Here is a 12,307-nt window from a genome sequence, read left to right as displayed (position 1 = left end):
ACCAGACATGTCTTCTAATCCCTCCCCACTCCATCCAAAACTAAAAAAAAAGTGTTGGCTTCAGGTGCAATTGATGGTCTGTGATGGTCTGATGAGGAGATTTACAAAAGGTCCAGGATCTTTTAATGTGTGAATATAGGACTATATGTGGAAACACTCACCATTGTAAATACACCAAATACACCTATCAGAAAATTCCAGAGGTAACCCAAGACCCTATAGGTAATTCTCTCCAGGTGAAGGCAAGTCAGTGCATGCCATTTACTAACTCACAGGGAATATGTGGTCTTTCAATAATTCATCAAGAATCTCTTTTTCCCAGTTGTTATTCTGTAGTGTCAGGTGACATAGAAGGACCCAATAACAAATGATTACTAGTCATATGACAAGTTTATTGTCTGTGTTCTCTATCTGTAGGTAGGACGTTGAGCTGATGTAGATGTCATCTCATGGCGGAAGTACTTTTTGGCTCAGTCAGTGGGCTCATAGCAGAACATACACTCAGGATTCTGTTCCTCCGCCGGTTCAACTTGTACAGTGACCGAGTGAAAGGGAAAATTGTCAAACACATTCCGTGTGACTTCCTTCATAACTCTTCTGTTGTCATCTGAAGTCTCTGTTAAAAAAAATAAATATGGCTGGTTACATACATTAACAAACGTTTATTGTTGTGATATAGCAGGGAATGTTTAAAGGAGAACTATGAGAAAAAGAGAACTTTTTCCCCCATAGTTCTCTTTAGGTTCACGGGAGGACATATACTAACCTCCCATGACCCAAATCTCAGTATATAGTGGGCTATTGCCGGCTATATGCTGAGAGCACTGCAGCTGGGACAAATCCGGATAATACTACTCCCAGATCCTGACATTACTGCTCTAGATTGGCCGAGCCCGTTGGCTGATTGACAGCGGGCTCGGCCTAACTAGCGGCAGAGCCAGCTATGCCCGCCCCTCCCTTGTCCCTTCCTCCATTCAGCGCTGGAGGATGAGAGAGCGAAGGAACCCCTTTGGGAAGCGGTGACCGAGAGTCACCGCTCTCTGCAGGGAGATGATCGGGAAGTCAGCGAGCGACATTGGGGGTAATTTATCAAAACTGGAGCAAGCAAAATTTGCACTGCAGCCAATCAGCTTCTCTGTCTCATTTTCCAATCTTACCTGAGGAAACTGAAGAGAGATGGGCATGGGCATCTGCTCCAGATTTTGTTTACTCCAGTTTTGATAACCCCCCCCCCCTCCCCCCATTGTGTTTTTGCTCACTTCCCAATCAATAGAGCCGGCCTGTGACAGTTTTAATGTCACACATCAACTCTAACTATGGGAATGAGTGTAATTCACTTACCCCATAGTTCTCCTTTAAAAATGGTTGAAACCCCTGCAATTCCTTTTTTTTTTTGCTTCCTGTGTCTCGTTGGGTAATATTCCCTCACTTCCTGTCTCGAGATATAACATGAAGTCAGATGAAACCCCTCCGGTAAGTGAGATCTTCTCTTCAGGCAGTTGTTGTTGTAACCATTTTTCAAACCTTTCCCCTCTATTCCTGACCATGAATTTGTTTGGGTTTTACACTTTTTTTTTATTCAATTTTATTTTATATTTTGTTAATTTTTACAAGTTTTTAAACTAATGTTCTTTTTTAATTCCATATTAAATATTAATTTTACAAATAAACATTTAATTTAGGGTTGATCTGTACCTCTCATTGGGCAAAGCAAACTGCATGCTTGTTATCAGCCTGTGTGTGAGAGATCAAGCTAAAAAGTCCTATCTCTTCTAGGAAAGAAAAGGAGATGGAGGTGTGTGCAACCTCTGGGACCCACTCTGCAATCTGCTATTCAGGTCTGTTTTATTGAGTACCACAGTCTTCTTTGACCAGAAGGTGTTCACATGTCTCATTCCATCACATAAAAATTAAATGATTATTCATCATTTCAGGACAGTGGCCACCTCAAATCATTGTTTTATATTTGTATCCCATTGACCAGATGCACATCCAGAACATGCTGGTGTATCGTGCAAATATAGTTATAGAGTCATTTATTCCAAACTGAATACAGCTATTTCAGGCTTCTTCACCATCATCCTGGAGTAGAGTTTGGGACCCAACAGCACAGTATAACCATACAGGTTATGGTGAGAAGGGACTAAAGGAATTAAAGCCTATATGGTTATACTGTCCCAAAGCAAAGTTGAAAAATTCCTCATGGGGTCTCCACACCCCATAAACCCTAAAATTCCTCATGGGGTCTTCACCCCCCATAAACTCAACATATCCTCATGGGGTCTTCACCCCTTATAAACCCATCATTTCCTCATGGGGTCTCCACACCCCATAAACCCAACATTTCCTCATGGGGTCTTCACCCCCCCATAAACCCAACATTTCCTCATGGGGTCTTCACCCCCCATAAACCCAACATTTCCTCATGGGGTCTTCACACCCCAAAAACCCAACATTTCCTCATGGGGTCTTCACACCACATAGACCCAACATTTCCTCATGGGGTCTTCACACCCCATAAACCAAACATTTCCTCATGGGATCTTCACCCCCCATAAACCCAACATTTCCTCCTGGGGTTTTCACCCCCCATAAACCCAACATTCCTCATGGGGTCTTCACCCCCCATAAACCCAACATTTCCTCCTGGGGTCTTCACACCACATAAACCAAACATTTCCTCATGGGGTTTTCACACCCCATAAACCCAAAATGTCCTCACGGGGTCTTCACAACCCATAAGCCAATCTAGTCCTTATATGTACACAGCTCTGCCATTCAGCACAGCCCTATCTAACATTTTGGTGCAGTTTAGTAACACTTACAGGTCTTGTCCCTCCGTAGCCTGATACTGGACAATGAAGGAGAAGAGGCCGGCCAATGAGCTCATTCTTCTGTCACCATGCTCTCTCCTCCTATTAGCAACCTCCTTGTTAGTACATGAGCACTGCATCACAGCTGATTGGTTACTTTTGCTGCTTCTCCTTCTACCAATCAGAGCTATGCTACATGCAAGCTCAGAGGCCCATACCAAGTCAGATTGAGGTACTTAAAGTAGTTTAAACTCTCAAACTTTTTTCAGTAATTAATCTAAACCAAACAAGTACATATTATCCAGCAAAGTATTTCTTTACATTTTTGACCAAGCACTTACAGTCATCATGTTTCTGATTAGCTGACTTCAACTCTCTCAGTTCAGCTTCCCTGAACTTCCTGTTGGATACAAAATCACAAGGGAAAGCACAGTCTCCAGCAGCTGTTCATCTACTAGCTTAGAGAAGGAAGGAGAGAGGAATGAAGGAAGGGGCAGAGAAGTGGATTGGCTTGCTGTGCCGGTGTGTTTACGGAGACACACACAGCTTACTAGCACACACAAGGTTGGCTCCATAGGACCTTGCAAAGGAAAGGAGCCACCCTAAAACAGTATATCAGGATCAGTACTCGGGGGACCAGCTAATTCTACAGGAATCTAAAACCTTAAGGGCCGTTCACACCAATGCTGTGCATTAATCACATGGTTCTGTGCAATCAATACATGCAACCACCCAGCGCAATTACTGTGTGTTACATTGCGGTAGGTGCATTGTGTTGCCATTGATTTGAATGGTACTCCAAATCCACCTCCTGGTCACAATGTGCTCGGCCGCACTGCAATCCGCAGGACCACAATACAGTGCGTTGTGGTTAAAAACAGTGCAGCATGCACACATATAGTGCCCGTCATAGGAATTTAAACCCCAGAACAGGTTCTAACCTAAATGGTCCGACATTGCCGGCTTTATGAAAAACAAACCCCTTCACAGGGCAAATAAAGAAACAAGAAGATTTATCTTCTAATCTACATCTGAATTTATTCTCGGGTTTAGGACTTTGGATGAGGTAATGCGTACACTTTATATTTATTCTCTTGGGCCTGACAACTTATATCTGAATTTATTTCCGCCTGACTGATTAGTATGCGCACAGGAATGCATTGAGAAGAAACATAACGCGCTGATTAAGCACCAAAAGTTGTTCCCAATTGACTCAGAAAACATGGACTGATTTTCCGGCATCAGAGTAAAAATGTCCCAATTCCCACATCTACGTGTTTTGCTTTCTTTGTGCTAGATTTGATATTTGAATAAAGTTTGGGACACTTTTCTGATTTCCTCTTTCTGTGCACCTGTAACTGAGACAAGGCCATCCTGAGAGCCCGGTCAGTTAGAAGTATGGTGTCCCAGTGGTGGTCTTGTCCTGTTCTCCTCCTATCCCAGTCAGCTCTGTAGCCTTAGCATCACACTAAGCCCCCATTCACACCAGTGCACCGTGTGTCTATCTTTTTCTCATTATTTCTTATTGGCACCCCAAACTCACCTGCCAAAACAAATGCCGTGTAGCATCCCAAAACTCATAATACAAAAGTACAGTGTGTTTTCTTGTGGCATGTTTTAAATAGAAGATGCCATTGTTTTGTTTTGGAGGGCCCATTGAAATGGATTGGCTGCCCAAACACAACATTCCTTAATGCATGTAAAATGTGCATACCTGCACACGTGCTGTCGAACACACATGAGTATGGACCAGGGCTTACAAGATCAAATGTTTCAGCCACACAACAGGGCTGCTGGAGGAGGCCCTAAAAAGACAGCATCCCCTCTCTGCATCAGTACACCTAAAAACTAGAAGCAGTTCTAGGTGGACAGAGCCAGAATGGGTGAACTATAAGTACACAGTACAATATTAAACCAACACATGGGGGTCTAGTTATCTAGAGCCCTTCTCCCTGTGAATATCTATTCGTTTTGGGTGAATAATACTAAAAAAGAATGTCCTTAAAATATTTTTCCCCAGTTTGAATGATGCATTGTAATATAACATGATGGCCACTAGATGGAGTTTTTTTCCAGTTCGAATGTAGAATGTTGGAATATTACATTATGGCCACGAGATGGAGCTGAGGAGCATAGGAAATAAGTAATTAGTTCCTGTGCTCCTCTGCTCCATCTAGTGGCAGGAAGTGTGTTACTGGCAAGATGAAAAAAGCCTTAAAAATGCAACTACCACAACTAAGCACCGATAAGCTACAATATATATATATATATATTTATTATTTTTCATTTTTTAAGTTTAGATACGCTTTAGAGTGTATCTTAGAGTATATATGTATTATACTACATATTACCTGTGCTAGCTGCATTTGTTTTCTTTTTTCAAGCTTCATTTCTTTATTTTCACCTTTTCATCCTGCAAATAAATAACTCACTTCCTGTCCCTTCATGTCTACACTCAATCCCCCACTGTATCTATGGAGGGAGCAATGGTTGCCAACCAGGCTGGGCTTCAAACATGTCTACTTTAGTTCATCTCCATTACCTGGTGGCTGATGGAATTAGTAGTTTACATAAGAAAGATATCTTTTTGTCTTCGGTACAGTTCACAGGAAGTGACAAGGACAATGCAATGCTCACAAGATCATCAGGGTTTTTTTGTACTAACTCTAGTATGCAGACGCCACATCTAAGGACGGGTAGCTGCAATGGATGACATTTTTGTTCTTGGGTTTAGTTATGCTTTCAGTAAAGTTTATTTATGTTCATTGCCTTAGTTTGTCCAGTTCCCCTGTCAGACACCACAAAGCCTCTGGTGCACAGTCTATATGAGTGATGGTGTGCTGTGTTCCAGGCAGCAGCAGACAGGTCGCTCAGAACCCCAGGCATTGTTATTCCCTGATGGAGTGCTCCCAGAGCTAAGCGTCTGGTGGCAGCGGAGGTGCACATTGTGATGAAAGCTGCTGGAGGATTGAATGACAGGTAAAGCCTGCGTATAAAAGAACATTAAAAATCAGCTTTATTGCGCAACAATTGCACTTTTGTTCCTGGCACACATACAGTTACTGACCTGTGGCAACGTGAACGGAGAGGATGACTTGATTCATTGTTAAAGCCATGAGATGAAGGCTGTGGACTGATTTAACCCCATTCACGGCAAGAATACTCTGCTTCACAACACTGTAATTAATCCCTCGAGGAACCCCTGTAGAGCAAAATGATGTCCTGTTAGATGTGCGGTCACCCTAAAATCTTCGATGAAACACGGGAGATCGCAATCTCCAACCTCTCATTAGAGTTCTTAGAAATGAAGATTAAAGCCAGTCTTTAATCTATAGACTGTTCATTTTCTGCTGAAAACAGGCACCCTTTCATGCATTGTGGACACCTCAGGGACACAAACATGGAGCTCTATACTATTCATTCTCATGTCTAGTGCACTGCTGTTCAGCCGAGCCATTAATAGAGGACCTAATGTCAGAAACCGACTTTGCTGCCCTTTTCTGGTTATAATAATCCAATGTCTTCCTTCTTGCTCTCCTTTACTGAAGCTGAGTGTTGTCAGTGTCTGTCTTTGGGCCCTCATCTCCAGGGTGCCCTACATGTCAGCACAGGTCCACAGTCATTGGGATAGGAACGCAATTTTGCTTATGTGCTGACCACCATTATACCTCCTAACATTCTGAAATAAGAAAGAGGGACACCTTCCAGCTCAATGGGGGACATTTATCAAGCAATCAGGCTGCCTTGCCTTCCGAAAAGTCTCTGCGACAGGTTTGCAGTCCTGTGCATGCGTCTGTATTTCTGGACAGCCAATTGCAACAGGTTTTTAAAGTTCCAAGACAGATTTATTTCTAAAGATGCAACACATTTTCCCTTTAAACAGATGCATAATTAAGAAGAGGTCAGGGTCGGGTTTTATTCTGTTGCAATGCTACATTCAGGGAGAAAATTATAAAGTTGTAACCTTGTAATGAATCTGTTACACAATCTGTCTCGCTGCATCTGTTATGCACTAATTTGTTGTGCGACAGAGTTGATAAATGTCCCCCAATGTATTTAGGCAATGAACACACCCCTGCTACACTCCTAGTTATGGAGAGCACTAAGAATTTATAAGCCAAAAAAGTTAAACCCAGAGGGGCTGCACTTCTCCTGAAGTAGTGAAAGGGAATTAAAATCACCCCACCCCCCCATGTTTACATACACGTACAGTACCTGCCCTATGTACACATGTTTATTTGAATCAGGAGGCAGGCAGAGTTTGTTTTATTTATTTATTCTTATTATTTTTAACTTTCTTTATCAGTTTTTTTATTTATTTTCTTCACTTAACGTTTGCTATCAAGCCCCTAAGTGACAGCAATTGTAGGTGACAGGTTCTCTTTATGGAGACATCAGGTATGATGTCTCCCCTGCCCTCCGATACAGTCGATCAAGCACAGGTGATTCAGCGGGGGTTGTGGCAGGTTTGAAGCAGGAAGCGCGGAGTCTGGGGCCCCCCTGCTGTCCGTGAAGGGCCCAGGCCTGGTACAGGTGGGCTGGCTGTACCTCCCTATCAGTGGCCCTGAGTAGTGATGTAGAGCTCGGCAGGAGCAACCATAGCACCCAGTAAGGGACAAGTTATCTGACACACCTAGACATGTAGGGATAGCAGCGATCTCTAGATCTCTTCAAGAAAGCGCCTTCTTTTACTGGCTGACATAGAAGTTTAGACAGGTAATCCCTGTATCTGAAGGAAGAAGTTTTTGGGTGACAATAAAAGATTTGGCAGACAAGGGCCCCATTTCGGTTATGAATGACGAAATGCTGATCCAAAAGGGTGCAGCAAGCTAAACTTTTTACTAAAACACCACAACAAATAGAGCAGGGAGCTCTGGCTTGGCTTGGCCCCCAAGAACAGAGCATGCCCACGGTGACTCCTTCCATTCAGGTATATCTGGGTAAACCCCATGTGCATGTGTTATTAAGGGATTTTGTAATAGTTCTTACCTTCCATTAGAACGATGAGAACATCCCGTAAAATGGTGATGGTTGTGGCCAAGACAAAGATTGAGAATATAAAAGTGCAGATGGGATCGGCTATCTTATACTGAGGCTAAAAGAAGGGAAAAACATTAAAACAATGAGATAACTGTTCCTTGTCCTGTGTCTTGTGATTCAGACTAAAGCTGGCAATATACCGCTAGATTTTCGAATGAACTTTCATATGAAAAACCTTATCAGAACATTCGATAATGCCATCAGAGAAATATACAATAGAATCAGGGGCGTCCCGAGGCCGGGTATCATGCTCATGCACGTGGCATCATCACGCATGTATGGCCATCTTTGTGATACCTGCCAGCAGCCATCTTGGTGATCAACGCCGGCAGGGAGAGAAGGGGATGTTCACCCGGCGGGATAAGGTATGGCGCCAGGTCCCCTCCTTTCTCCTGCAACTGTCGGACTCTCGGTCCATGACCGAGTACCCGACTTTTCAGAGGGGGGGAAACCGAAATTACTGTCAGTCATTTTGGTGTCACCCCTCCAGTGGTGTCACCTGGGTGCGGGCCGCACCCCCCTTGTGACGCCACTGAGTAGAATGTCAACATCCTGAAATTCATCATTGATTTGACGCCCTTACCTATTATAAAGTCAAACGAACAGTCCAAAAACACACTTTTTCAAACACAATTCGTGTGGTGTATAGCCACCTTTATATATCCCAAACCCTAAAACTCCTCCTGCAACTAACATGTACATCCCATTACCTTGTGTATCTAAAACTCCACCTCTGAACCAAACTTACCCCAGCCACTGTATCCCCCTTACCCCAGCCACTGTATGTCCCCTTTCCTTTAAGACAAATTAATTTTCCACTCATTTGCTCAGGGTGCTCAGGGTGGTGGGTGCTTCGCTATAGCTGGCTAGGCCCTATTAAACCCCCAGGTGCCCAACTGCAACCACAACCTCTTTTACCCATGCTTCTATTCTACTGCTGACAACACTGACAAACACTGATAGTTGACATACCTCGGTGGTATCTACACATTACATAAAGCCGCATCCACTAGAATAAAAAAAAAACTCTTACCACATGGATCCACTCATGATCAGATAGTGGGTGAAGAGAGACTTGGTTCACATGGATGGAGAAGGGTAAGATGGCCAGTTCTTGGCAAGTGTTTAAGGTTTTTTATATTATGGAGAATGCAGCAAAAGATTCTGGGATACACAAATGTGGGTGGGAACACCCAAAACTTACAAGTAGACAGGATCAAAGTTGGTAATTATGACAAGAAGAGCTCATTGTTGTAGCATCAAAGTCCTTAGGAACTCCATTTACTAGTCTTCATCTACAGTATTACTGAATCACTTTTGGGTGGACTGACCTTCTATGTAACTGGGGATACCCCGAAGTATTCTATCGGTTTAATAAGCACATGACTATATTTGCCTGCAGTTTGGAAAATGTGAATTAGACAGGTGAGTAATTAAAGAGTAATTAAAGGACACCACTCCCATCCTGGTCAAAATATACTATTTTCTTTACTCTATGGAGCACATTTTAATTTTCAACTGTGAGATGATCTGACCTTGAAGTATATGATGAGTGCACTGATTAGCACGCTGATGCTCTGGAAGAGATCTCCGATGACATGGATGAAGGCTGCACGTATGCTTGCATTAGTCTGAGGCGTGTAATCAGGTGCCATATGTTGATGTTGACCCCCGGCGTGGCTGTGACCATGTCCAGTGTTGTGGAGGACCAGAGCCAAACTATTCCGTCATAAGAAGATAACAGTCACTATGTAATGAGGCCAGGATGTTCACAACAACCTTATTTTAAGAGTACCAGGCTTATAAGAGAGCCTGAATATTTATATAACATAGTGTATAGTAAATGTCTCTTATTAATTTAGGAACTGAGACAAAAGTTGCCCACAAATAGTCTACCTGACCGCATATCTATTTCGGTAACTTCATCTGGGCTTTAAACTATATTGATATTTTTTTTTAATAGTGTTTGTTCATCTTGAGGTTTGATAATTAATGGAAGCAAACAGAATTCCACATTATTTTATAGTACAAAATTATTCATTATTATTTGAGGTACAGCATGTAGGTATATACATGGGATGATGTATCCAGTAGAATATTAACTGAACTTACACAACATTTGCTCCGAGGGCGCATGCTGACGTCAGAAGCATCACTGCCCCGTCTATGGTGTAATCAGGATGAAGAATTCTCTCACACGCCAAGTAAACTAGCACGCCTGTGACAACCCAGATCGTAATCATGGACAATAAGGCACCAACTATTTCTGAAATAGATAAATACAAGTATTTGTAGACAGCTGATTATAGTAGCAGATTTTCTTGGCGGAAAATGTCAAAGTAGGTGAGCTTTGCACAAATACGGCCGTGGTTAATATCTACAAAGTTAGTCCCCGTTCACACCGCCGGCAATTGTAGCTCGTATTTGTCAACACGGAAAAGCTCTGCACAAGCCTGTAAGTATGCGCCTCTTTTTGGGGAGATCCGAGTGATGTGACCCTTTTTCCTATTCCTAATTGCACTGATCTGCCCAAAAAAGAAGCTCATGTACTTTTTCCAGCGACCGGCTTTTTTCTCAGTGCGACGTGAGCGGGGTACTATAGAATAAGAAATCATAAGGATTTCATGTGCTGAAAAATATGATCCACAAACACCCTGGTGTGAACAGGGCCTGAAGGGCATTCTCCTCTTAGACAGTTGTCACTGGAGCAGGTGTATAGAGTGTTCGGGTTTCGCTCGAAGAAAAGGTGGCAACCCTACAGGTGACACCATTGGAAGAGTCCGTCTCTATCTCTGTTTCAGTAACAACTCCAAATTTTTTATTTTCTATCATTTTTAGTGGCAATGCTCCTCAGGACAAAAAAGGTTCATCTTTCCAGGAGGGGGGGCAGAGTCAGCGGTAAACACATGGTAAGGATTCTAAGCCTTCCCTACTCTAACCAAATCCACAATGAGGAGAAGCAAAAAAAAGTTGGTAATGACCAGCTGGCCCTATTTTCTTTTGAGATCTGTAATGTAAGTAGATATATCACTGCTGTGGTGACTCATTGGATTTCTGTGAAAAAAAGAGGCTTCATTCAGAACACAGCTAAATAATGAAGTAGCTGACTTTGTGAAAAGGTCCACCTGATGGTTCCATTAAAAGGTTACAGAATAGTAAGAAGCAACATTTCTAGATTTACCTAAATATAAAAGCAATTATTTTTACATTTTTTTTTTTTAGTCCTGAACATAATATACAAAGAAACAAAATAAGTACAAAACCATTTTATATTTCCTTTAAGGGCTCATTTACATGGCTGCTGAGGGCCCTAGACCATCAAGAAGGGGTAGATTTCTAAGTCTGGCTGTACACATGTCAGAGCATTTACATGCATACAGGGATGAATGAACAGCCCTGGATGGAAACATGGCTGACTTGCATATAGCCGTGGCATCTGTTATTCAGTTATATAGGTTGCTGGCCATGGCTGTACCCGAATACCTGTCACATCTGGGTGCAGACATATGCCCCTTATTGAAGGTGTATGGCCCTCTATGGCTGTGTGAATGAGCCTTAAGCTGAAGTCTGTGAAATACACTGCTCTTCTGCTCCTACAAGATCCCTACATGTGCCATTAGGTAAGATTAAAGTGTATTTCCACTTTGGTAGCTAAACTGGGATAACACCTACTTTATATTTGTCCCATGTTCCCATTCACATAGCATCATTTTAACCCCTTTATGACTGAGGCCCTTTTTTCCGTTTTTGCACCCATGTTATATTCCACATTTTAGGCCTGAAAATGACGTAAAACCCCCCAACATTATATATTTTCTGAATGCCAAGACCCTATAGAATAAAATGGTGGTAGTTGAAAATTTTTATGTTGCGCAATATTAGCGCAACTCCTTATTAAACCCCAAAATTTAGTGACAAATTTAATTAAATGCCCCAAAACACAACAAATTACCCATTTTTTTAATGAAATATAAAAGATGAGGTTACACCGAGTAAAACGATACCCAACATGCCCAGTTTACAGATTGCGTGCGACCGTGAAACGGCGAAAAACTGCTGTACCCCAAAAAGTCAATAAAAGACGCTTTAAAAGCCCCCACAGGTCATCAATTTAGAGATACCCCAAAATACTGGCCCTAGAATTATTGCGCTCACTCCGGCGTGCGCAGCGATACCCAACATGTGTAGCGCGTTCGTCGTTTTCATGCGTAGGCGCACCCGACGCGTGTTTACGTGGCGACGCGCGTGCTCGCAGGGGCGGGGGACTTTTAAATTTTTTTTTTATTATTATTAGATTTATTTTATTTCATTTTAATTTTAAAAACTGTTTTTTTTAATTTTTTTTACTTTACTTTGACTGCTATCACATGGGGGGGCTTGCAAGCCCCCCCATGTAATAGCAGATGGTGGTGACAGGTCCTCTTTAAGGTGATGCTGGGGGTCCAAAAGACCCT

At 42.5% G+C, this 12,307-nt stretch overlaps 1 protein-coding gene across 1 annotated transcript in view; it reads right to left on the bottom strand.

The window, feature by feature from the left end:
• Window positions 1–410: 410 nt before the first annotated feature.
• The window catches only part of SLC30A8 (solute carrier family 30 member 8), a 31,688-nt gene continuing 19,791 nt past the window's right edge, over window positions 411–12,307 (bottom strand). The window contains exons 4-8 of the mRNA XM_018560857.1: window positions 9,966–10,119; window positions 9,389–9,572; window positions 7,803–7,908; window positions 5,881–6,015; window positions 411–616 (exon numbers count right to left, since the gene is read on the bottom strand). Coding sequence (XP_018416359.1) covers window positions 471–616; window positions 5,881–6,015; window positions 7,803–7,908; window positions 9,389–9,572; window positions 9,966–10,119 — 725 coding nt within the window. The 3' untranslated portion in view covers window positions 411–470. The remainder of the gene's footprint in view (window positions 617–5,880; window positions 6,016–7,802; window positions 7,909–9,388; window positions 9,573–9,965; window positions 10,120–12,307) is intronic.

This window comes from Nanorana parkeri, unplaced genomic scaffold, assembly GCF_000935625.1.
Source record: "Nanorana parkeri isolate BGI_ZX_2015 unplaced genomic scaffold, ASM93562v1 scaffold482, whole genome shotgun sequence".
Taxonomy (NCBI): Eukaryota; Metazoa; Chordata; class Amphibia; order Anura; family Dicroglossidae; genus Nanorana; species Nanorana parkeri.
The sequence above is the reverse complement of the archived record's forward strand: the minus strand, read 5'-3'. Positions and strand labels throughout refer to the sequence as shown.